Here is a 23,034-nt window from a genome sequence, read left to right on the forward strand (position 1 = left end):
TAAGAACCTGTTCTAATAGGACCTGACCCAGTCTGGGTTGTTGATTACATAAGAACCTGTTTTGATAGGAACTGACCCAGTCTGGGCTGTTGATTACATAAGAACCTGTTCTGATAGGACCTGACCCAGTCTGGGCTGTTGATTACATAAGAACCTGTTCTAATAGGAACTGACCCAGTCTGGGCTGTTGATTACATAAGAACCTGTTCTGATAGGAACTGACCCAGTCTGGGCTGTTGATTACATAAGAACCTGTTCTAATAGGACCTGACCCAGTCTGGGCTGTTGATTACATAAGAACCTGTTCTGATAGGAACTGACCCAGTCCGGGCTGTTGATTACATAAGAACCTGTTCTAATAGGACCTGACCCAGTCCGGGCTGTTGACTACATAAGAACCTGTTCTAATAGGACCTGACCCAGTCTGGGCTGTTGGTTACATAAGAACCTCTTCTGATAGGAACTGACCCAGTCCGGGCTGTTGATTACATAAGAACCTGTTCTAATAGGACCTGACCCAGTCTGGGCTGTTGATTACATAAGAACTTGTTCTGATAGGAACTGACCCAGTCTGGGCTGTTGATTACATAAGAACCTGTTCTGATAGGAACTGACCCAGTCTGGGCTGTTGATTACATAAGAACCTGTTCTAATAGGACCTGACCCAGTCTGGGCTGTTGATTACATAAGAACCTGTTCTAATAGGAACTGACCCAGTCCGGGCTGTTGACTACATAAGAACCTGTTCTAATAGGACCTGACCCAGTCTGGGCTATTGATTAAATAAGAACCTGTTCTAATAGGAATTGACCCAGTCTGGGCTGTTGATTACATAATAACCTGTTCTATTAGGACCTGACCCAGTCTGGGCTGTTGATTACATAAGAACCTGTTCTAATAGGACCTTACCCAGTCTGGGCTGTTGATTACATAAGAACCTGTTCTAATAGGACCTGACCCAGTCTGGGTTGTTGATTACATAAGAACCTGTTTTGATAGGAACTGACCCAGTCTGGGCTGTTGATTACATAAGAACCTGTTCTATTAAGACCTGACCCAGTCTGGGCTGTTGATTACATAATAACCTGTTCTGATAGGACCTGACCCAGTCTGGGCTGTTGATTACATAAGAACCTGTTTTGATAGGAACTGACCCAGTCTGGGTTGTTGATTACATAAGAACTTGTTCTGATAGGACCTGACCCAGTCTGGGCTGTTGATTACATAAGAACCTTTTCTAATAGGACCTGACCCAGTCCGGGCTGTTGATTACATAAGAACCTGTTCTAATAGGACCTGACCCAGTCCGGGCTGTTGACTACATAAGAACCTGTTCTAATAGGACCTGACCCAGTCTGGGCTGTTGGTTACATAAGAACCTGTTCTGATAGGAACTGACCCAGTCCGGGCTGTTGATTACATAAGAACCTGTTCTAATAGGACCTGACCCAGTCTGGGCTGTTGATAACATAAGAACTTGTTCTGATAGGACCTGACCCAGTCTGGGCTGTTGATTACATAAGAACCTGTTCTGATAGGAACTGACCCAGTCTTGGCTGTTGATTACATAAGAACCTGTTCTAATAGGACCTGACCCAGTCTGGGCTGTTGATTACATAAGAACCTGTTCTAATAGGAACTGACCCAGTCCGGGCTGTTGACTACATAAGAACCTGTTCTAATAGGACCTGACCCAGTCTGGGCTATTGATTAAATAAGAACCTGTTCTAATAGGAACCGACCCAGTCTGGGCTGTTGATTACAGAAGAACCTGTTCTAATAGGAACCGACCCAGTCTGGGCTGTTGATTACATAAGAACCTGTTCTGATAGGAACTGACCCAGTCCGGGCTGTTGATTACATAAGAACCTGTTCTAATAGGACCTGACCCAGTCCGGGCTGTTGACTACATAAGAACCTGTTCTAATAGGACCTGACCCAGTCTGGGCTGTTGGTTACATAAGAACCTGTTCTGATAGGAACTGACCCAGTCCGGGCTGTTGATTACATAAGAACCTGTTCTAATAGGACCTGACCCAGTCTGGGCTGTTGATTACATAAGAACTTGTTCTGATAGGAACTGACCCAGTCTGGGCTGTTGATAACATAAGAACCTGTTCTGATAGGAACTGACCCAGTCTGGGCTGTTGATTACATAAGAACCTGTTCTAATAGGACCTGGCCCAGTCTGGGCTGTTGATTACATAAGAACCTGTTCTAATAGGAACTGACCCAGTCCGGGCTGTTGACTACATAAGAACCTGTTCTAATAGGACCTGACCCAGTCTGGGCTATTGATTAAATATGAACCTGTTCTAATAGGAATTGACCCAGTCTGGGCTGTTGATTACATAAGAACCTGTTCTAAAAGGACCTGGCCCAGTCTGGGCTGTTGATTACATAAGAACCTGTTCTAATAGGACCTTACCCAGTCTGGGCTGTTGATTACATAAGAACCTGTTCTAATAGGACCTGACCCAGTCTGGGTTGTTGATTACATAAGAACCTGTTTTGATAGGAACTGACCCAGTCTGGGCTGTTGATTACATAAGAACCTGTTCTATTAAGACCTGACCCAGTCTGGGCTGTTGATTACATAATAACCTGTTCTAATAGGACCTGACCCAGTCTGGGCTGTTGATTACATAAGAACCTGTTTTGATAGGAACTGACCCAGTCTGGGCTGTTGATTACATAAGAACCTGTTCTGATAGGACCTGACCCAGTCTGGGCTGTTGATTACATAAGAACCTTTTCTAATAGGACCTGACCTAGTCCGGGCTGTTGATTACATAAGAGCCTGTTCTAATAGAACCTGACCCAGTCCGGGCTGTTGACTACATAAGAACCTGTTCTAATAGGACCTGACCCAGTCTGGGTTGTTGGTTACATAAGAACCTGTTCTGATAGGAACTGACCCAGTCCGGGCTGTTGATTACATAAGAACCTGTTCTAATAGGACCTGACCCAGTCTGGGCTGTTGATTACATAAGAACTTGTTCTGATAGGAACTGACCCAGTCTGGGCTGTTGATTACATAAGAACCTGTGCTGATAGGAACTGACCCAGTCTTGGCTGTTGATTACATAAGAACCTGTTCTAATAGGACCTGACCCAGTCTGGGCTGTTGATTACATAAGAACCTGTTCTAATAGGAACTGACCCAGTCCGGGCTGTTGACTACATAAGAACCTGTTCTAATAGGACCTGACCCAGTCTGGGCTATTGATTAAATAAGAACCTGTTCTAATAGGAATTGACCCAGTCTGGGCTGTTGATTACATAAGAACCTGTTCTATTAGGACCTGACCCAGTCTGGGCTGTTGATTACATAAGAACCTGTTCTAATAGGACCTTACCCAGTCTGGGCTGTTGATTACATAAGAACCTGTTCTAATAGGACCTGACCCAGTCTGGGTTGTTGATTACACAATAACCTGTTTTGATAGGAACTGACCCAGTCTGGGCTGTTGATTACATAAGAACCTGTTCTATTAAGACCTGACCCAGTCTGGGCTGTTGATTACATAATAGCCTGTTCTAATAGGTACTGACCCAGTCTGGGCTGTTGATTACATAAGAACCTGTTTTGATAGGAACTGACCCAGTCTGGGCTGTTGATTACATAAGAACCTGTTCTGATAGGACCTGACCCAGTCTGGGCTGTTGATTACATAAGAACCTTTTCTAATAGGACCTGACCCAGTCCGGGCTGTTGATTACATAAGAACCTGTTCTAATAGGACCTGACCCAGTCCGGGCTGTTGACTACATAAGAACCTGTTCTAATAGGACCTGACCCAGTCTGGGCTGTTGGTTACATAAGAACCTGTTCTGATAGGAACTGACCCAGTCCGGGCTGTTGATTACATAAGAACCTGTTCTAATAGGACCTGACCCAGTCTGGGCTGTTGATTACATAAGAATTTGTTCTGATAGGAACTGACCCAGTCTGGGCTGTTGATTACATAAGAACCTGTTCTGATAGGAACTGACCCAGTCTTGGCTGTTGATTACATAAGAACCTGTTCTAATAGGACCTGACCCAGTCTGGGCTGTTGATTACATAAGAACCTTTTCTGATAGGACCTGACCCAGTCTGGGCTGTTGATTACATAAGAACCTGTTCTAATAGGACCTGACCCAGTCTGGGCTGTTGATTACATAAGAACCTGTTCTGATAGGAACTGACCCAGTCTGGGCTGTTGATTACATAAGAACCTGTTCTGATAGGAACTGACCCAGTCTGGGCTGTTGATTACATAAGAACCTGTTCTAATAGGAACTGACCCAGTCTGGGCTGTTGATTACATAAGAACCTGTTCTGATAGGACCTGACCCAGTCTGGGCTGTTGGTTACAAAGGATTTTGGATGCATTCAAATTGGAGCCTAGCTGATCATGTGTTTGCTCTTGTTTCATTATCTATTTAAACAGTTGTCCCAAACAGCAACCTTGCCTTTAAGCAGAGAGATTCATCTCATGAGGAGAGAAAGTATCGGGACTGCTCTGAAATCTTTCAAGCTGGCTTCAACAACAGTGGAGTATATACTATTCACATCAACACACAGGAGACCAAAAAGGTACGGAAAACTTGATATATTATCTTCAATGAATATTAGAGGGGGAAAAGAGATGTAAATTCTATTAGCAGAATGTGTAATATAGAGGCATATATTAGATGATATATGCAGGCCTGGCTTTACCTCAGCATGGAAACAGCAAAAACAGACATGAAAAAATAAACGCCTGCACTTTTTTTGACTGTAACCTACTTTAGTTTACTTGCAAGTGAAGTGGCAGCATTTAATATACGGTACTCTAAAGCCGCTTGCCAAAAGATTCAACAACAATATCCCAGGAATATGTCAGGTATTGGCTGGCTGGGTGATATGCTGGAGCTGGAAATACTCTTGGCTGGCCTCTTCAGCACAGCTACACAGCAGATGTCCTCCTCCTCAGTAGTGTCCTGCCAAGCCGCAGATGGCTGACTGGCAACAGTGTTGCTGTCCATTATCAGCTGTGCTGCTGTCAGTGTCCATGGTTACACTGAGCTACGTCCCTGGGCTTAGGACACATTCCGTCATTGTGGCCTGACCATGGTACACAAAACTAAGGACCAGGGAGCCTCATCTACAGGAGTCACTCCTTTTACATGAAACAGTCTTTATTGTCATGATATGCACTGCATGTGTGAGAGTAGTGTGTAAGCTACTCATGTCACGGTCTTTCTGTCTCTCTCTCTGTAGGTTTACTGTAACATGGAGGCAGCAGGGGGAGGATGGTCCGTCATTCAGAGGAGAAAAGATGGAACCATGGACTTCCAGAGGACGTGGAAGGAGTACAAGATGGTGAGGAGGGCAGGGTGGGATATCCTCACAGCATTCTTCTGATGTTGGTGAATACATAGCACCAGGGATTAACATGGGTAATCGGGATCCCGGGACTTTAGCGGGAACACTCTTCACGTTTACCCCCAAAATACGGGAAATTACAATAAAATTCCCCAATGTCTGCACTAATGAAATCCCTCAGCAAAAGATTAACAAAAACATTTATTGGACATTAACCAAACAGGTTGTCACATTGAAGCCTTTAGTCTAGCATATTTGACACAAAGTCGCTATAAATTCAAAGCGCACACATAATTGACACTGCCGGACTGCACACACGACCCGAATACAGTTAATAAACCCCACAGGAAACCCTACAGTATAGCCTTTTAAAGAGCGTGTGCCTCTTTAAGCTGTCATTGTAAATCTTCAAACAGTCACAAATTTGATAGGCCTATGTACAATTCACTACACAGGCATCTCTGTTACAGGCATGAAGTCTGTTAACAAGGCATAAGGGAAAATTCTATATTCTCATCCTAGAACCTAGGCTATTTCCCTATCCAATCCCAATCCTAATGAAACCCAAAATCCTGACTCCTGTCTCACTCCTGTAGCTCATTTTATTCTGTAGGATGCATTATCAAAGCATGTCTCTCACCTATGCATGTCAAAATACCTCTTTCCCCCCTTCTCTGTGCTGTCTCATAGAGAATGTGTGATCAACAAATGATATAGAGAGTAAGAGAAGATATGGATATTTTTTAAACAGTCCTCGTTAAGATACCTTGATATTTAAACTATTCCACTTCCTCTCCCCGTTATTCATGAGCTGATCTGCTTTCTGTATAATCATCTACTTGATTGAGGCCAAATATGGGAGATATTCTGTCATTCATTGAAGGAGGTTATCTATCAAGTTTAGCAACTTTGGTCACTTGACTTTTGTTTGACTGCTGTTACAAAGAAACAACGCTTTACTCAGTGTGCTCTGTGGGGCTACTTCTGAAATGCGCTGGCGATCAAAGATAGAACAACTATCATGACTAAATGTACATTTAATTTGCTCTGAAATCTTTACATAGTGGCGCAGCACCCCTCTTATTTGGGGAGAACCATAGTGACCATCTTGGTTTTAAAAGGGCACTTCTGATTTTTGCAGTATTTTCCAGGACTCTCAGGATAAATAGGAATTATTCCCGGAATTGAAACTTGGTCGATTTTTGGGAAAATATGAATCTGTACAACATTCCACCATATGAATGTATATGTCAAACTCCAACAGAAAAAGGAGCATGTACAAACGCATAGCACAAAACAGACTTTGTGCATCCCAAGTGGCATCCTATTCCCTATATAGTGCACTACTTTTGACCAGAGCCCTATGGGGCAATAGGGTGCCCTATGTGGAAATAGGGTGCCCTATGGGCCCTGGTCAAAAGTATTGTACTTTAAAATGAATATGGGCCATTTAGGACAAATCAACTGTGTTGCCACTGCCAGCCCCATTAGGCCTTGACAGAGCCCTGTGGCTATAAAGGGCTCGGCCTCAGGGCTGAGCGAGAGAGGACTGTCCTCCAGTCAGGGGCTAAGGAAGTGTGGAGTATAGCCTGGCAAAGACGCTGGCATTCAACGGGTATGTGTTCGCTCGGTGACCCCTCTGTTGGGAGTATTTCATAATGACACTAATGGCCTCTGATTGAACACTTCTGAGAGAAAATGACAGGAGAGAGGAAACTGTTTAAGTTGAGTCTAAACATAGTGTGCTTAGATCACCATTCAAATGTTGATATATTGTAAAATGTCTCTGGTAAAGAAAGATGAATTCCAAGGTCTGGTCTAGTACTGGTGCTACAGAATCCAACCTATCTCTCTATATCTATATATCTCTTTATATATATCTATATATCTCTATCTTTCTATCTATATCTCTATCTCTCTCTATCTTTTATCAATCAATCAAATGTATTTATAAAGCCCTTTTTACATCAGCCTATGTGACAAAGTGCTATACGGAAACTCAGCCTAAAACCCCAAACAGCAAGCAATGCAGATGTAGAAGCACGGTGGCTGGGAAAAACTCCCTAGAAACGCAGCAACCTAGGAAGAAACCTAGAGAGGAACCAGGTTCTGAAGGGTGGCCAGTTCTCTTCTGGCTGTGCCGGGTGGAGATTATAACAGTACATGGCCAAGATGTTCAAACGTTCATAGATGACCAGCCGTGTCAAATAATAATAATCACAGTGGTTGTAGAGGGTGCAACAGGTCAGCACCTCAGGAGTAAATGTAAGTTGGCTTTTCATAGCCGATCATTCAGAGTTAGAGACAGCAGGTGCGGTAGAGAGAGAGAGAGAGAGAGAGAGAGTCGAAAACAGCAGGTCCAGGACAAGGTAGCACGTCCAGTGAACAAGGCAGGGTTCAATAGCCGCAGGCAGAACAGTTGAAACTGGAGCAGCAGCAGGTAGACTGGGGACAGCAAGTCATCAGGCCAGGTAGTCCTGAGGCATGGTCCTAGGGCTCAGGTCCTCTGAGAGAGAGAGAAAAGAGAGTTAGAGGGGGCATACTTACACAGGACACCGTATAAGACAGGATAAATACTCCAGATATAACAGACTGATCCTAGCCCCCCGACACAAACTATTGCAGCATAAATACTGGAGGCTATATCTATCTCTCTATCTATATATTTCTATCTCTATCTCTATATATATATATCTCTATCTATATATCTCTATACCTCTCTATCTATATACCTCTCTGTCTATGTCTCGCTAGCTATATCTCTCTATCTATATATCTCTATATATCTCTCTCTATAGGGGCGGCAGGTAGCCTAGTGGTTAGAGCGTGGCCAGTAACCGAAAGGTTGGTGGATCAAATCCCCGAGCTGACAAGGTAAAAATCTGTCGTTCTGCCCCTGAACAAGGCAATTAACCCACTGTTCCTAAGCCATCATTGTATAAGTCAGTCTTAACTAACTTGCCTAGATAAATAAATGTATCTTTATCTCATCTGTCTGTCTCCCTCAATTCCACACTTTTTATTTAAAAAAAAGAGAATAAAGATTCACTGAGTAGAACATCCCTCTAACAGTCTTAAGGTTCTACCTTTTTGTGATCTTGTGTAGAAGAACCCGATATGACATTCATTATTTTTCTATAGCTCCATGTGTTGCTGGGACAAGGCAGGTGTCTTGTCAAGGTGTCCTGTCTAAGGGGTATACTTGTACATCAAGCTGCCTTACACTACAGTAACAGGAGACAAGGCTTACGTACACAAGTGTTGCTGTGCTGTTGTGTTGTTGCAGGGCTTTGGGAGTCTGTTTGGAGAACACTGGCTGGGGAATGAGTTTGTGTTCCTGCTGACCAGTCAGAGGCCCTACAACCTGAGGGTGGAAGTGACCGACTGGGACGGACAGCAGGCCTTCTCCCACTACGACCGCTTCTATATCGGCAGCGAGAAGCAGAATTACAGGTAGGATACCAGCAAGAGTCTCACAGTAGGAGTGCTGATATCAGCTACAGATGTAGGATCTTAATTTGATCACTCTTTTGTTGCTGAGAATTTTCCTGCACAGAAGGAAATGCTGAGTTGAGTTTAAAAAAATCTTCTAAAGTTTGTAATTTCCACTTTGAAAACTCAGACTTGATTTGCCCTAAAGAAAAATGTTTCAACCCTGACATAAATTTCCATTAATTATAATCCACATAATTCACATTTCCTGTTGCTGCAGGATTATTTTCCTGCTCTAGCAAACTGGCTCAAATTAAGATCCTACATCTGTATGTACCCTAAGTGGAGGAAATGAAGTTTTGTCATATCTCAGCGCATTCTATCGTACCTACAGTACAGTTTTTAGGATCATAGGACATTCCCCACTACATACGCCCACATTCCTACTTAAATAGTCACTCAACTACTCAACTGTGGTTGCCTTTACTTGCTTGAGGAACTGCAGTATATTTTTAATGAAGTGGGAATGAGATATTGGACTTTGTTCTATCACTGACAATGATGTGCTTGGTGTTGTATTTCCATCACAGTAACGATGGTGAGGCACTGGTGACTCTGATCATGATTTGTAATCAATTAATGTATACATTTTTCAGTTTGCTTGACTTCTTTGTCCATAACCTTCTGATTGAGGCTTCTAGGACTTCAGCAGATCATAATTCTTACTTTTTTATTTATTGTCTCTTCAAAAACATACTGGAAAATGTTTTGCGTTCTGGAATGGAATCAATTTTGGTCTCTAGATTCTTATTTCATTGCCATTCTGTAATACTTGTCTTGGAGATGGTCCAAAACAAACTATTGTCACACAGCTTCTTAGGGAAAGAGAGGCTCTGCCTCATTTCACAATGCCATTACTAACTAAATAAAATGTAAGATCGTAAAAGGGAATTATTATATTTCCTAGAATGATAACCAGCAAACTTATTCTCAATCTGATTTAGTTCACCCACACACGGACGTGTGATCACACAAACGAACACACTTGTACCATTTCTTTTTTACCTGGCTCACACTTGTACTGACCAGTTAAAAACAAGGAAGGATGGAAGGATGTACAAAGAGCTATTAGAGGAACTTTTGAGTAGTATTGAGAGGGAGAGTTAACAGAGTCCATCAGTGGAAATGGAAAAGTAATTTACAGTACATAGCAGTCAGTATATACTGTGTAATCCGTTATTGGGAATGTATGTAAATAATGACCATTATTTTAAACATGGCTTATAGAGGAAGATCACAGCCTTTAAAAGGAAACATATTCTATGGAGTGTGGCGTTAAATGGGCCTACAGCTCAAATCCAATAAAATGTTACTGGTTGTGTACACACGGCGTGTGTTCCTAGCTCCAACAGTGCAGTAATACCTAACTAAATGCTTGTGTTCCTAGCTCTAACAGTGCAGTAATACCTAGCTAAATGCTGGTGTTCCTAGCGCCAACAGTGCAGTAATACCTAACTAAATGCTGGTGTTCCTAGCTCCAACAGTGCAGTAATACCTAGCTAAATGCTGGTGTTCCTAGCTCCAACAGTGCAGTAATACCTAGCTAAATGCTGGTGTTCCTAGCTCCAACAGTGCAGTAATACCTAACTAAATGCTGGTGTTCCTAGCTCCAACAGTGCAGTAATACCTAACTAAATGCTGGTGTTCCTAGCTCCAACAGTGCAGTAATACCTAGCTAAATGCTGGTGTTCCTAGCTCCAACAGTGCAGTAATACCTAACTAAATGCTTGTGTTCCTAGCTCTAACAGTGCAGTAATACCTAGCTAAATGCTGGTGTTCCTAGCTCCAACAGTGCAGTAGTATCCAACAATACATAACAATACACACACATCTGATAGCAAGATGGCGCCGATAGACATGGTCGCCCTGTTCATGGCTCCTAAGCAACTTTGCAGCTCTTCAGACACACTGGGTTTCAGAGAGCCAAGCTGCCTTCCATAACTACAGTACTTAATGTGACACAGAGTCACTGTACAGGAGCCAAATACCTGGTCACCATAGCAGCCAAGCCACATTAATGATCAGCCTGACACTTTGATGGGTCAGATATATGACCACACAGAGGGACCACAGATAGAGACGTTATAATTGATGGACACCAGTGTTCAGGTCAAGTTCAATTGTGAAATGTATTAATTTATTTCATTATCTGTGTCATTCATATTTGTGTAATAGATGAATTAATTGAACAATGTTTGTTAAATACGTTAAGATCATAGAAATGTGGTCTCGTGCTGTGAGGCCTGATGTGTTGAACTAATCAACCCTCTCAAAGTGACTGTTGTACTGTATCTATGATGGTCTAACATAGACACAGTATTCAACATAGACACAGTATTCAACATAGACACAGTATTCAACATAGACACAGTATTCAACATAGACACAGTATTCAACATAGACACAGTATTCAACATAGACACAGCATTCAACATAGACACAGTATTCAACATAGACACAGTATTCAACATAGACACAGTATTCAACATAGACACAGTATTCAACATAGACACAGCATTCAACATAGACACAGTATTCAACATAGACACAGTATTCAACATAGACATAGTATACAAGACCACTGACTAAGAATAGGGCCTCTCTCTTGCGTGAATTATCCATCACCTGGTTCTGGAAAGACATCAAAGATGTCTGACTCATAAACCACAGTTGGAGCTGCCGCTGCTTGACATGCAGTACAGTAGATAGGGCCAAACAATGCAGGAGGAGGGAGTGCAAAGGATGCGCAGGGAAGTACACATACGGCTTGAGACAAACGAGGAAACCAACAATGTCCTCATAAACCAGGATTTTCTTTATGAAAGCAACAGGTGTGATTGGATTTTAATATAGTGTACGAGAATTTCAAAGACACTTATTTGGAAGGGTACATATTCCTTGAAGTAGATTAGAAGAACAGTGTGGTGGTGAATTTATGTCCTCAAACGTTCACACAGTGAGAACAAGGGGAGGTACATTTTTGCCTTAAGTAACAATCTGTCTCATGTAACCATACGAAACGAAACATATAATATTAAATGGAGTGTCTCGGATTTATGTACAGAATAATATGAAATGCTCTGAGACCAGGTTGCAAGGGGAGGTACATATTATTTACATTAGAAGAACAGCGTGGTGGTGAATTTCTGTCCTCCAGCGTGCACACAGTGAGAACAAGAACAAAGCATTCTCCAGCTGCTAAAGGGCACTAGCATTGTGTTTCTGCTTTATTTCCCTCTGTGTTTCCCTGGCGACTGTGTCAGGCTGTTCCTGAAGAGTCACAGTGGAACGGCAGGCAGACAGAGCAGCCTGGTCATCAACGGAGCAGACTTCAGTACCAAGGATATGGACAACGACAACTGCATCTGCAAATGTGCTCTCATGCTCACCGGGGGTATGTCTGAGGTTAAAGTCCACATTAACCTCTAAACACATGCACTCGGTATGTACTCCTGTAGAACTGAAACAATTTGATAAGTAGAAGCTATAAGACAACAACAACCACCCACCCAGACTATGCTAGGTGAAGCATTTGTCATTTTGGTAAAACATTTTCAACCCATTGACCTCCCTGTCACCCTCACCCACTTTATCTCCGGTCTAGAAGAACTACAGAGCAGGCCAGAGCCAGTTAGTATGTATTCAGCACTGTTACTGACATATCAAAGCAGAGAATGGTATCTCAGCTGGTGAAGCCAGGTGGCAGCCTCATTTTACATAATGATTGACACATGCCATGGCTGGTTTAGAAGTCCAGGGAACTGGCCAGCAGAATAAATCAAAATGACAGTGAAATTCCTATTAAGAATGAGAAGCTACAATCTCATCAGGATTTAGATCAAGAATGTACATCAGAAAATACATGACAAACATACATGTCTTTATCCTCTTATCAATGTCTAGACCAGCATTTCCCAAACCTGGTCCCCCCCCCCCCCACAGAGATTGTTGTAGACTATTTATGTTTTGTTAGTTGCCCTCATACTCCGCTCTCACCTGTAATGAAAGGTCAGAGGTCAGAATGGGGCAAAGCTTTCCAAAGAGAGGAGTGCTGGAGTCTGCTCTAGTGTTGACTACTTGGCGTTGCAACAAAGCTATCCAGAGATAATCAGAGGTTACAGGGAGGTCACACAGTTATGACTTTGATAGTTCTCTGATAGTGTAACATCATCAAGCCTAAAATCTATTTTCTTTGTTTCTCTCTGCGTTTCTCTCTATGCCTTCAGGTTGGTGGTTCGATGCCTGTGGACCATCGAACCTGAACGGGATGTACTACAGTCATGGTCAGAACATGGGTAAACTGAATGGGATTAGGTGGCACTACTTCAAAGGGTCTAGTTACTCTCTCCGTGCTACCACCATGATGATACGACCAGCAGACTTCTGAGATGACCTTTTGGTGACTGTCGTTGTGTACGCTGTCCATAGACATATTGGCATCATTAGCCATGTTTCCATCCAACTGTTTTTATGCGATAAAGTACTGTCCTGATGCAGAAAAGAAAGTCACAACAGGTGTGACGGAAACACAAAATACAAGGTGGGATAATTGTTTGTACTTTGACTTAAAAATTACCAACATCATTTTGCTTTCTATGAGGAACTTGGATTCTGACTTTCTGGTGCTTACATGTCCTCTTGAAAGACATTGATAGTTTGAGACAGTATGCTTGAGCACCAGCTCTGCAATGAATCAAACTGTAGAAGTGGGTTACATGAAGAGGATATGAACGTAAGACTTGGTGCTTTTGAAAGACTTTCATTTGGCTCGCTCTCATTTGTCTCCCTTTCATTTGTGTCTCTATTCATTTGTCTCTTTTCATTTGTCTCTTTTCATTTGTCTCTTTTCATTTGTCTCTTTTCATTTTGTCTCTTTTCATTTTGTCTCTTTTCATTTGTCTCTTTTCATTTGTCTCTTTCATGTATCTGTTGTGTATTGTTCTTCTATGGGTAAGGTATTCCTGTTAACACGTTGTGAATCAGTGTACTGCTCTCTTAGTCTGCACTGTGGGCAGAGAAGCCTGATGGCTAGACTGGATACACTTCAGAACACTGTTATGGATATTATTTGCCTATATAGTGGATTGCTGGTGTGTGTGTGTGTGTGTGTGGAGTGTACTGTGTTTTAAATCATTATGTTTAAGGCAAGGTGTCTAAGTGTGTCTCACCACACTGTAATATTTAATGGAATAGAGATAAATAATTGATGTCTTCACTTTCATGTAAGTTTTCAGTATTAAAAGCATTGTTGCTCTTATACCCTTCCTAGATTTGTACTAATTTGCAACATCTATTGAGGCCTTTGTTGAACTTTGTAACAATGACAAAAGTTTTGAATTAAAAATGAATTAAAAATATTCCCCCTAAAAGCAGTGCCAAGCATTTTTCTGCTCTATAAAGTAGTCCAACAAGCTAGACACTGCAGTGACTTCATGAACTTAGGTGATGTGAACTACTGGCTCTGGGGTGGACTTTCCTATTGTTATGACGTTAAGGTCAGTGACAGACAGACAGACAGACAGACAGACATCACCATTCCATTCTATTCTGCAGGCTGCGTGTCAGGCAGGAAGGCTGTGGGTGGGAACCATTCTGAATGTCCGTATCGGTTTCTCTTGCCAGATGGGAGATTTTTGTCTCCACACACAGGTGTGTTTTAGAGATATGAAATATTTATTTATAGATTTTTTTTAAATTTCACCTTTATTTAACCAGGTAGGCTAGTTGAGAACAAGTTCTCATTTACAACTGTGACCTGGCCAAGATAATGCAAAGCAGTGCGACACAAACAACAACACAGAGTTACACATGGAATAAACAAGCGTACAGTCAATAACACAATAGAAAAAAAAGAAAGTCTATATACAGTGTGTGCAAATGGCGTGAGGAGGTAAGGCAATAAATAGGCCATAGTAGCAAGTAATTACAATTTAGCAAATTAACACTGGAGTGATAGATGTGCAGATGATGTGCAAGTAGAAATACTGGTGTGCAATACTGGTGTGCTATTTACAGATGGGCTATGTACAGCTGCAGCGATCGGTTAGCTGCTCACATAGCTGATGATTAGAGTTAGAGAGGGAAATATAAGTCTCCAGCTTCAGTTATCTTTGCAATACATTCCAGTCATTGGCAGCAGAGAACTGGAGGAAAGGTGGCCGAAGTAGGTGTTGGCTTTGGGGATGACCAGTGAGACATACCTGCTTGAGCACGTGTTACGGGTGGGTGTTGTTATAGTGACCAGTGAGCTGAGATAAGGCGGAGCTTTACCTAGCAAAGACTTATATATGACCTTGGAGCCAGTGGGTCTGGCGATGAATATGTAGTGAGGGCCAGCCGATTAGAGCATACAGGTCGCAGTGGAAGGTGGTATATGGGGCTTTGTTGACAAAACGGATGGCACTGTGATAGACTGCATCCAGTTTGCTGAGTAGAGTGTTGGAGGCTATTTTGTAAATTACATCGCCGAAGTCAAGGATTGGTAGGATAGTCAGTTTCACTAGGCGGCGTGAGTGAATTCGGCTTTGTTGCGAAATAGGAAGCCGATTCTAGATTTCATTTGGATTGGAGATGTTTAATAATAGTCTGGAAGGAGAGTTTACAGTCTAGCCAGACACCTAGGTATTTGTAGTTGTCCATATATTCTAAGTCAGAACCATCCAGAGTAGTGATGCTAGTTGGGCGGGCAGGTGCGGGCAGCGAACGGTTGAAGAGCATGCATTTAGTTTTACTAGCGTTTAAGAGCAGTTGGAGGCCACGGAAGGAGTGTTGTATGGCATTGAAGCTCGTTTGGAGGTTTGTTAACACAGTGTCCAAAGAAGGGCCATAATGGTGTCGTCTACGTACAGGTGAATCAGGGAATCACCCGCAGCAAGAGCGACATCGTTGATTTATATAGAGAAAAGAGTCGGCCCGAGAATTGAACCCTGTGGTACCCCCATAGAGACTGCCAGAGGTCTGGACAACAGGCCCTCCGATTTGACACACTGAACTCTATCTGAGAAGTAGTTGGTGAACCAGTAGAGGCAGTCATTTGAGAAACCAAGGCTGTTGAGTCTGCCGATAAGAATACGGTGATTGACAGAGTCGAAAGCCTTGGCCAGGTCGATGAAGACGGCTGCACAGTACAATCTTTTATTGATGGCGGTTATGATATCGTTTAGTATCTTGAGCGTGGCTGAGGTGCACTTGTGACCAGCTCAGAAACCGGATTGCACAGCGGAGAAGGTACGGTGGGATTCGAAATGGTCAGTGATCTGTTTATTACCTTGGCTTTCAAAGACTTTAGAGAGACAGGGCAGGATGGATATAGGTCTATAACAGTTTGGGTCTAGAGTGTCACCCCCTTTGAAAAGGGGGATGACCGCGGCAGCTTTCCAATCTTTAGGGATCTCGGACGATACGAAAGAGAGGTTGAACAGACTGGTAATAGGGGTTGCAACAATGGCGGCGGATAATTTTAGAAAGAGAGGGTCCAGATTGTCTAGCCCAGCTGATTTGTATGGGTCCAGATTTTGGAGTTATTTCAGACCATCTGCTATCTGGATTTGGGTAAAGGAGAAGCTGGGGAGGCTTGGGCAAGTAGCTGCGGGGGGTGCGGAGCTGTTGGCCGGGGTTGGGGTAGCCAGGAGGAAAGCATGGCCAGCCGTAGAGAAATACTTATTGAAATTCTCAATTATCGTGGATTTATCGGTGGTGACAGTGTTACCTAGCCTCAGTGCAGTGGGCAGCTGGGAGGAGGTGCTCTTGTTCTCCATGGACTTTACAGTGTCCCAAAACCTTTTGGAGTTAGAGCTACAGGATGCAAATTTCTGTTTGAAAAAGCTAGCGTTTGCTTTCCTGACTGACTTTGTGTATTGGTTCCTGACTTCCCTGAACAGTTGCATATCGGGAAGACTATTCAATGCTATTGCAGTCCGCCACAGGATGTTTTTGTGCTGGTCGAGGGCAGTCAGGTCTGGAATGAACCAAGGGATATATCTGTTCTTAGTTCTACATTTTTTGAAAGGGGCATGCTTATTTAAGATGGTGAGGAAATTACTTTTAAAGAACGACCAGGCATCCTCGACTGACGGGATGAGGTCAATATCCTTCCAGGATACCCGGGCCAGGTCGATTAGAAAGGCTTGCTCGCAGAAGTATTTTAGGGAGCGTTTGACAGTGATGAGGGGTGGTTGTTTGACCGCGGACCCATAGCGGATGCAGGCAATGAGGCAGTGATCGATGAGATCCTGATTGAAAACAGCATATTTGCATATTAAATTGGCCAACAAGTTCAACTGAGGTTGGCTAAGATATTCCTGCCAAAAGAGGTAAATCTTGTAGGTACTGTGCATCTACAGATAGGAGGGTAACCGGAACCGGTTTAAAACATCTAATGGAAGTACAGTATGAAGCTCGTTTTGTGCCTACACAGAAAATGGGTTAAATCTGTGCATATATTTATTTCCTGAGATTTTTAATATCTCCTAGTTTTAGGACAGACACTTCAAAACCTTGATTCTCATCATTTATTTTTGGACTGTCCTTTTTGCCATTTATGAATGTGTTATTCAATGCATTTCTATGGGCTTTAGCAGCCAAAATCAATATAATTTTTGTATTTATTTATTTGGGGATACCTAAAGGGGTCCTAAAATTCTATATCAAATAGCTAAATGATCCATAGTATGACCACTTTAAAACAATTCCATATGTCAGCTTACACCCCCCCACCCATTGTCTTAGACTAAAGAAATAAACATTTTGGCCCTATTGCTTCTACATTTAAATTCAATAATCGGACATCTATTTGGCAGTAGCTTAGTGCTGATTATAGGAAACAAGAGTTGGTTAAAATTTTTAAAGCTGTTTTATAACATTTCACGTTCAAGAATGGTTTGTAAAGTCACATTTCACAATTCAAATGTTTATTTTATTTTATTCCCCCCAGGAAACAGTGGTTGACCTGACAGGTAACCTGACAGGTAAAATGCCTTAGTTGTTTTTGTGAAATACTATAAATACCAGGTTAAAATGATTTCAAGTTTTACCATTTGAAGTGAAATGGAGTGAGAGTTGAATTGAGTGAAATGAAAGGTCTTAAGTATTGATGCCCCCCTTCAGCAGAATGTTCTCAAACCTGTTTGTCACCGTGTTCTTGGCCAGCTGTTTGGCAGTGCATGAGTAATAAAAATACCATTCTGAATTATAATAATGAATGAATACGTTTTGTGTTTTCAATTCAACTTGTCTTTTTCAGTTAGGGCTCAATTAAATCTGTATCATGTGTTACGTTCCCCAGTTTCTGTGTTGTATTTGAGTGTGTGTGTTTCAGGAGATGGCTTCCTGGAAGCCTCCCCAACCAGCTGATTGGTCGACACCAGGCTAATTGATGATTGGAGCTGACTCCGCCCCCTCGTCAAGAAGCAGCTGACTCTAATCACCATTGCCACCAGAAGATATAAAAGCCAGTGTTCTGTTCAGAAGGAGAGAGAAATGATTGGAGGTTAGAGGGAGATTGAATATTTTGGAGAAAAGATTAGAGGGAGATTGAATGTTTTGGAGAAATCATTATAAAGAGTTCTGTGTTTGTTGCTTTGTCAAAGCTTCTTTAGTGGCCTGAGTTAGTTTACTCAGTTTTGTTGTAAAGTGTGTGTGAAATTGTTAATAATTATTCTGTTTCATTTGTTCCCAGGGGGGAAGGGGAAGGCACTTAGGGAGTGCTTAGGCAAGAGGCCCGAGGGCATACATATACCCGTAGTATATTCAATGTCTAGGCACACTAGGTAAGACCTGGGCGGACCACCCCCTGTATTTTGGTTAGGGCACCAGGTGGTGCTAAGTTAGGTAAGTTAAGTGGGTAGGCAGGTTAGATAGGAGAGGGGGAGCTTTGATATTTACTTTCTTTCCTTTGGTTCCGTCCAGCCCCTTTTCCCCATATTACTGTGTAGGAAATAAATCCTAGTAACGGTAAATTCTGCCTTTGTCGTCCTTTCTCGCACATACGGTCCATACCTCTTTCGCTTCGCGGAGAGTTGAGTTGCAGCAGGGAGTTGCGTTCCCTCTTCTTAGAGGCATGCGTAACATCATGGAAATTCCCATTTATAGCGCGATTGCAATATAAAGGCAATGTTCTGTCATTGGCGGATACTGCATTCAAGGGAAAACTGCATCATTCGTCTCAATAGGACGTTATCTTCAACCCCACAGCACATACACACACTTACACTCACCAAATGAATAATGGGCTGCTGATGGTATTTTTTTTATCTTGCTTTGCTTGATCTTTTCGATATAAAATCAAATCAAATTGTTTGTCACATGTACAACCTTACTGTGAAATGCTTACTTACAAGCCCTTAACCAACAAAGCAGTTCAAGAAATAGAGTTAATAAAATATTTACTAAATAAAATAAAATAAAAAAATCTAATCAATCAAAAAGTAACACAAATGTACATAACAATAACGAGGCTATATACAGGGGTACCAGTACCGAGTCAATGTGTGGAGGTACAGGTAGGTCGAGGAAATTTGTTAAGTGACTATGTGTAACAGATGTATATGTAACAGGGTTTTATTGGTGATTCCCCTTGCCACTTTATTGTTAAGCCAATGGGTTTTTGGTTTTAGTTTTGTCTTGCCTTCACCTACTCAACATGGCATCTTATTGGCTGGTTTGCGTAGCTTGCTTACGAGGGAGGATGTTTCAGTTAGAATCGTCCCAGTGAACAAGCACCAAACCAGCGGTAAGTTGTTGGTTGCAAAGCACTGTACGTCAAAAGTGATTTTTATACTCCCAAGTGATGATTTAAATGTACAATTTATATCAACCGGTTTGTAAATGTTATTCGAACATCACACATAAGATGCAGTGTTTTTTGGAGAATATTGGTTGTGCATTTTGTTGTAAAGAATTCCCGCCAGTACTAGCTAGCAACTTACTGTGTCTGGTGGGGGGGGTTCATATATTTTGTACAGTGCGTGAGTGCAGAGTTGGATGGTGAGCCGTGCATTGCATGACGTGCAATTTTGTGCTGTTCCTATCAGGTACATTGTTAAAGATATTATATTGTATATTGTAATTGTATTATTTTGGTAACTACATGCCCAGTGAACAAGCACCAAACCAGCGTGCGTGAGTGCAGAGTTGGATGGTGAGCCGTGCATTGCATGACGTGCAATTTTGTGCTGTTCCTATCAGAATAAATCTCCATGACTGGTGCTACACGTTGGAGTTTGTGTCGAGGATTGATTGTACACAACGCAAGAAGAGTACTGTTACAGTGGTGCCGTGACCGTTCTTCTGGATCGGATCATCCTTCGCTGGATTTCCATCTCAGAACTTCGCCGTGGTTGCCGTTGAAGAATCAGATAAGACGTTGCTGGTGCAGTTTATGGCGATATCGCATTTCGCCACAAGAGGGCGCCATCAACGTTTTATTCTCGAAATTGATGATTTCTCTGGCTGAGACACTTCACAGATAAACGATATAACTTTTGTGTTACTTGTTTATTTGCAATTCGAAAGTATATCTGATATAAGTAGGGTGAGTTTTACCAGTGTACTAGATATAGGTTAGATTTTGACGTGAGGTTAAAGAAAGAAATATATATATGCATTTTTTTTGCTAGTTACATTTTTATTAGTGTGTTGATTTCCCATTGTTAAAATGGAAGGTGTTGGGAGAGGTAGGGGTTTCCTGTCATTTAATCTGTCACCATCTGTTGGTAGGGGTTCAGGCAAAATTCCAGTTGCTTCTACACCTATGCCTAAACTGGAGGGTTTTGGGAGTTTTGATGATAGTGTACCCATGGAAACGCCCAAGGATGTGTATGACAGAGTTTTGCCAAATACAGGGAGTGGGGAGGTCTCCATGGATTTCATTGCAGACATAGTACAGCAGATTGGTCATTCCATTGGGGAGAACATTGCCTCCTGTTTGGAGTCAAAGGGAATTGTTGGACATGTTGGGGACAATGTTATGGGGAATGCATGCAGCTCTAGGGGTTTGGATGTGTCAGGCCTGAACCTGGTATTGAAGTCTGATATCAGGGAACCGGTGTACTTTCGGGGGGATGGCTCTGAAAAGTGCACAGTGCATGAGTGGGAGGATATGGTCATGGTTTACATGCGTAAGAGGGATGTATCTGTGATGGACCAAGCTGTTGAGGTTATGGGTAGGCTTATGGGAAGGGCCCGCGATGTTGTTAAAGTGGGCATACGCAGCAATCCCTCCGTTGATTTATCTAAAGGCCCGAGTCCCATCTTTGACATACTGAAACAACATTTTAGTGACACTGCTTTTTCAAGCATGCCCCTCGCTGACCTTTATGCCACATTACCTCTGACTGATGAACAACCATTTGAATATTGGCTCAGACTGAACAGGGCTATGGAGGTTGCTGAAGACTGTCTAAAGAGACAGAAAAAAAGGGTTGAAGACCCATCTCGTGAGCTCACAGTCATGTTCATCAGACATTGCCCTAACGCTGAACTGTCCCTTATCTTTAAGTGCAAGCCATTACAGCAGTGGACTGCTGCAGATGTTCATGAGAGGTTGGATGAATACAGGAGGGAGCAGAGGTACTCTCACTTATCTAAGGTGACCCCAGCCATCACAACAATGAAGCAGGAAGTTGGTGCTGTCATGCCGATCACCATGCCTGCTGTGAGGCCCCACATGGAAGTACCCAATACGTTGCCTTACCCAGCCCAGACTATTCAGGGCTCAGCTGAGCCGATGGAACGTATCCTTGCAATGCTGGAGCGTGTGCTGGAGCAGAGGCCACAACAGTCTGACCATAAATTCCAGAAAGGGAATAGGAGCAAAGTGAAGTCTAATGGGCCATGTAACGTGTGCGGGGATGCTGGACATGATACTTACTTTCACTGCAGGGCCAATCACCTCTGCTTTCTTTGTCATGTAGCTGGCCACGCACGCTCTCAGTGCCCCAAGGCCGCAGCTCTGAGCACAACTGGTGGAGTCCCTACAGTAACCACTGCTCAGCTCCCGGGAAAACTAGTAGGCCTACATGTAGAAGGGGAGAGTGTTGGGCCTTTTGTAGAGTCCCCATCTGTGAGAGCTGTTGATTTGGAGTCTGTATATAAAAGTGTTTGTGACGAAATGGAGACTGAGAAGAGTATCATAATGCAGAACACACAGAGACTTTCCGCATATGATGATTTATTTTATGCCAAGGTGTTAATAGGAGGAGAAGTGGAAATGAGAGCTATGCTTGACAGTGGATCCATGGCTTGTACCTTGAGCTCTAGGGTCTTACCTGAACTGTTGCGTGCAGGAGTGTTGAAAAGTCCATCATTGAGTCCTACAGAGGTAGTCTTGGTTGGTTGTGGTGGGTTGAAGACGAAGCCTTTGGGAGTATGTGAGCTGGAGATGGAGGTGTACGGATGTGTAGTTGCCGTGCCTACACTGGTGGTTGAAGGCCAGAGTGATGACCTCATCTTGGGCAGCAATCTCCTAAAGCACTTGATTCGCCACCTGAAGACGGATGGAGATCTCTGGAAGAGGGTTTATACTCCTGGGTGTGACGGGGGTGAGGAGAGCAAGCTAATCAATATGATGGCTAATGTGGAGAGATGGAGAGACAGTGAAGTACCTGACAAAGTTGGAACTGTGAGACTAAAAGGGGCGGTGACTCTAGAGCCTATGCAGGAGCACTTAGTCTGGGGCAGACTACGAAACACTCAGAATCTATCAGCGGGCAGTGCTGTTCTCATTGAGCCCAGCAGTTCAAGGTCAACACCAAGGTCAATACTAGTAGGGAGGACAGTAGCTCTATTGCGGGGGGATGGGTGGCTCCCTGTTAGAGTGATAAACCCTTCTCAGAAGACCGTGACATTGAGACGAAACGCCACTCTAGCCGATGTCTTTCCTTGCATGGCTCTAGAGGACTTTGACTGTTCGTGTGTGAATGATGATTCATCAGCAGCTTTACAGCAGCAAGTGCAGAGAACGGCTGATATACTCACTGACTGCCAAGATGACTTGACACTGACTGATGACGGTTCCAGCCAACTTCACGATACTGACGGACCTGACAGTTCAAGCGATCCTGAGGTCTTACGTGACTTAGGTTTGTCTGATATTGATGTCGACTCCTGTCAAGCGTCTCCTGCTGGTAAGAAGAAACTCATCCAGCTCATAGCTGAGTACCAGTCTATTTTTTCCAGGCACAAGTTGGATT

The 23,034-nt window shown here is 42.9% G+C and overlaps 1 protein-coding gene across 1 annotated transcript; it reads left to right on the plus strand.

Annotated features, from left to right (window-relative positions):
• Nucleotides 1–4,435: 4,435 nt before the first annotated feature.
• Nucleotides 4,436–14,204, plus strand: LOC120043547 (angiopoietin-1-like; the record flags this gene model as incomplete). The annotated part of the gene is made up of 5 exons (XM_038988105.1): nucleotides 4,436–4,582; nucleotides 5,249–5,350; nucleotides 8,640–8,806; nucleotides 12,109–12,239; nucleotides 13,072–14,204. Coding segments are annotated over 5 exons (708 nt in total), but the record flags the coding sequence as incomplete, so codon positions are not given.
• Between the last annotated feature and the right edge of the window lie 8,830 nt (nucleotides 14,205–23,034).

The sequence above is a fragment of the Salvelinus namaycush genome, unplaced genomic scaffold, assembly GCF_016432855.1.
Source record: "Salvelinus namaycush isolate Seneca unplaced genomic scaffold, SaNama_1.0 Scaffold951, whole genome shotgun sequence".
NCBI lineage: Eukaryota > Metazoa > Chordata > Actinopteri > Salmoniformes > Salmonidae > Salvelinus > Salvelinus namaycush.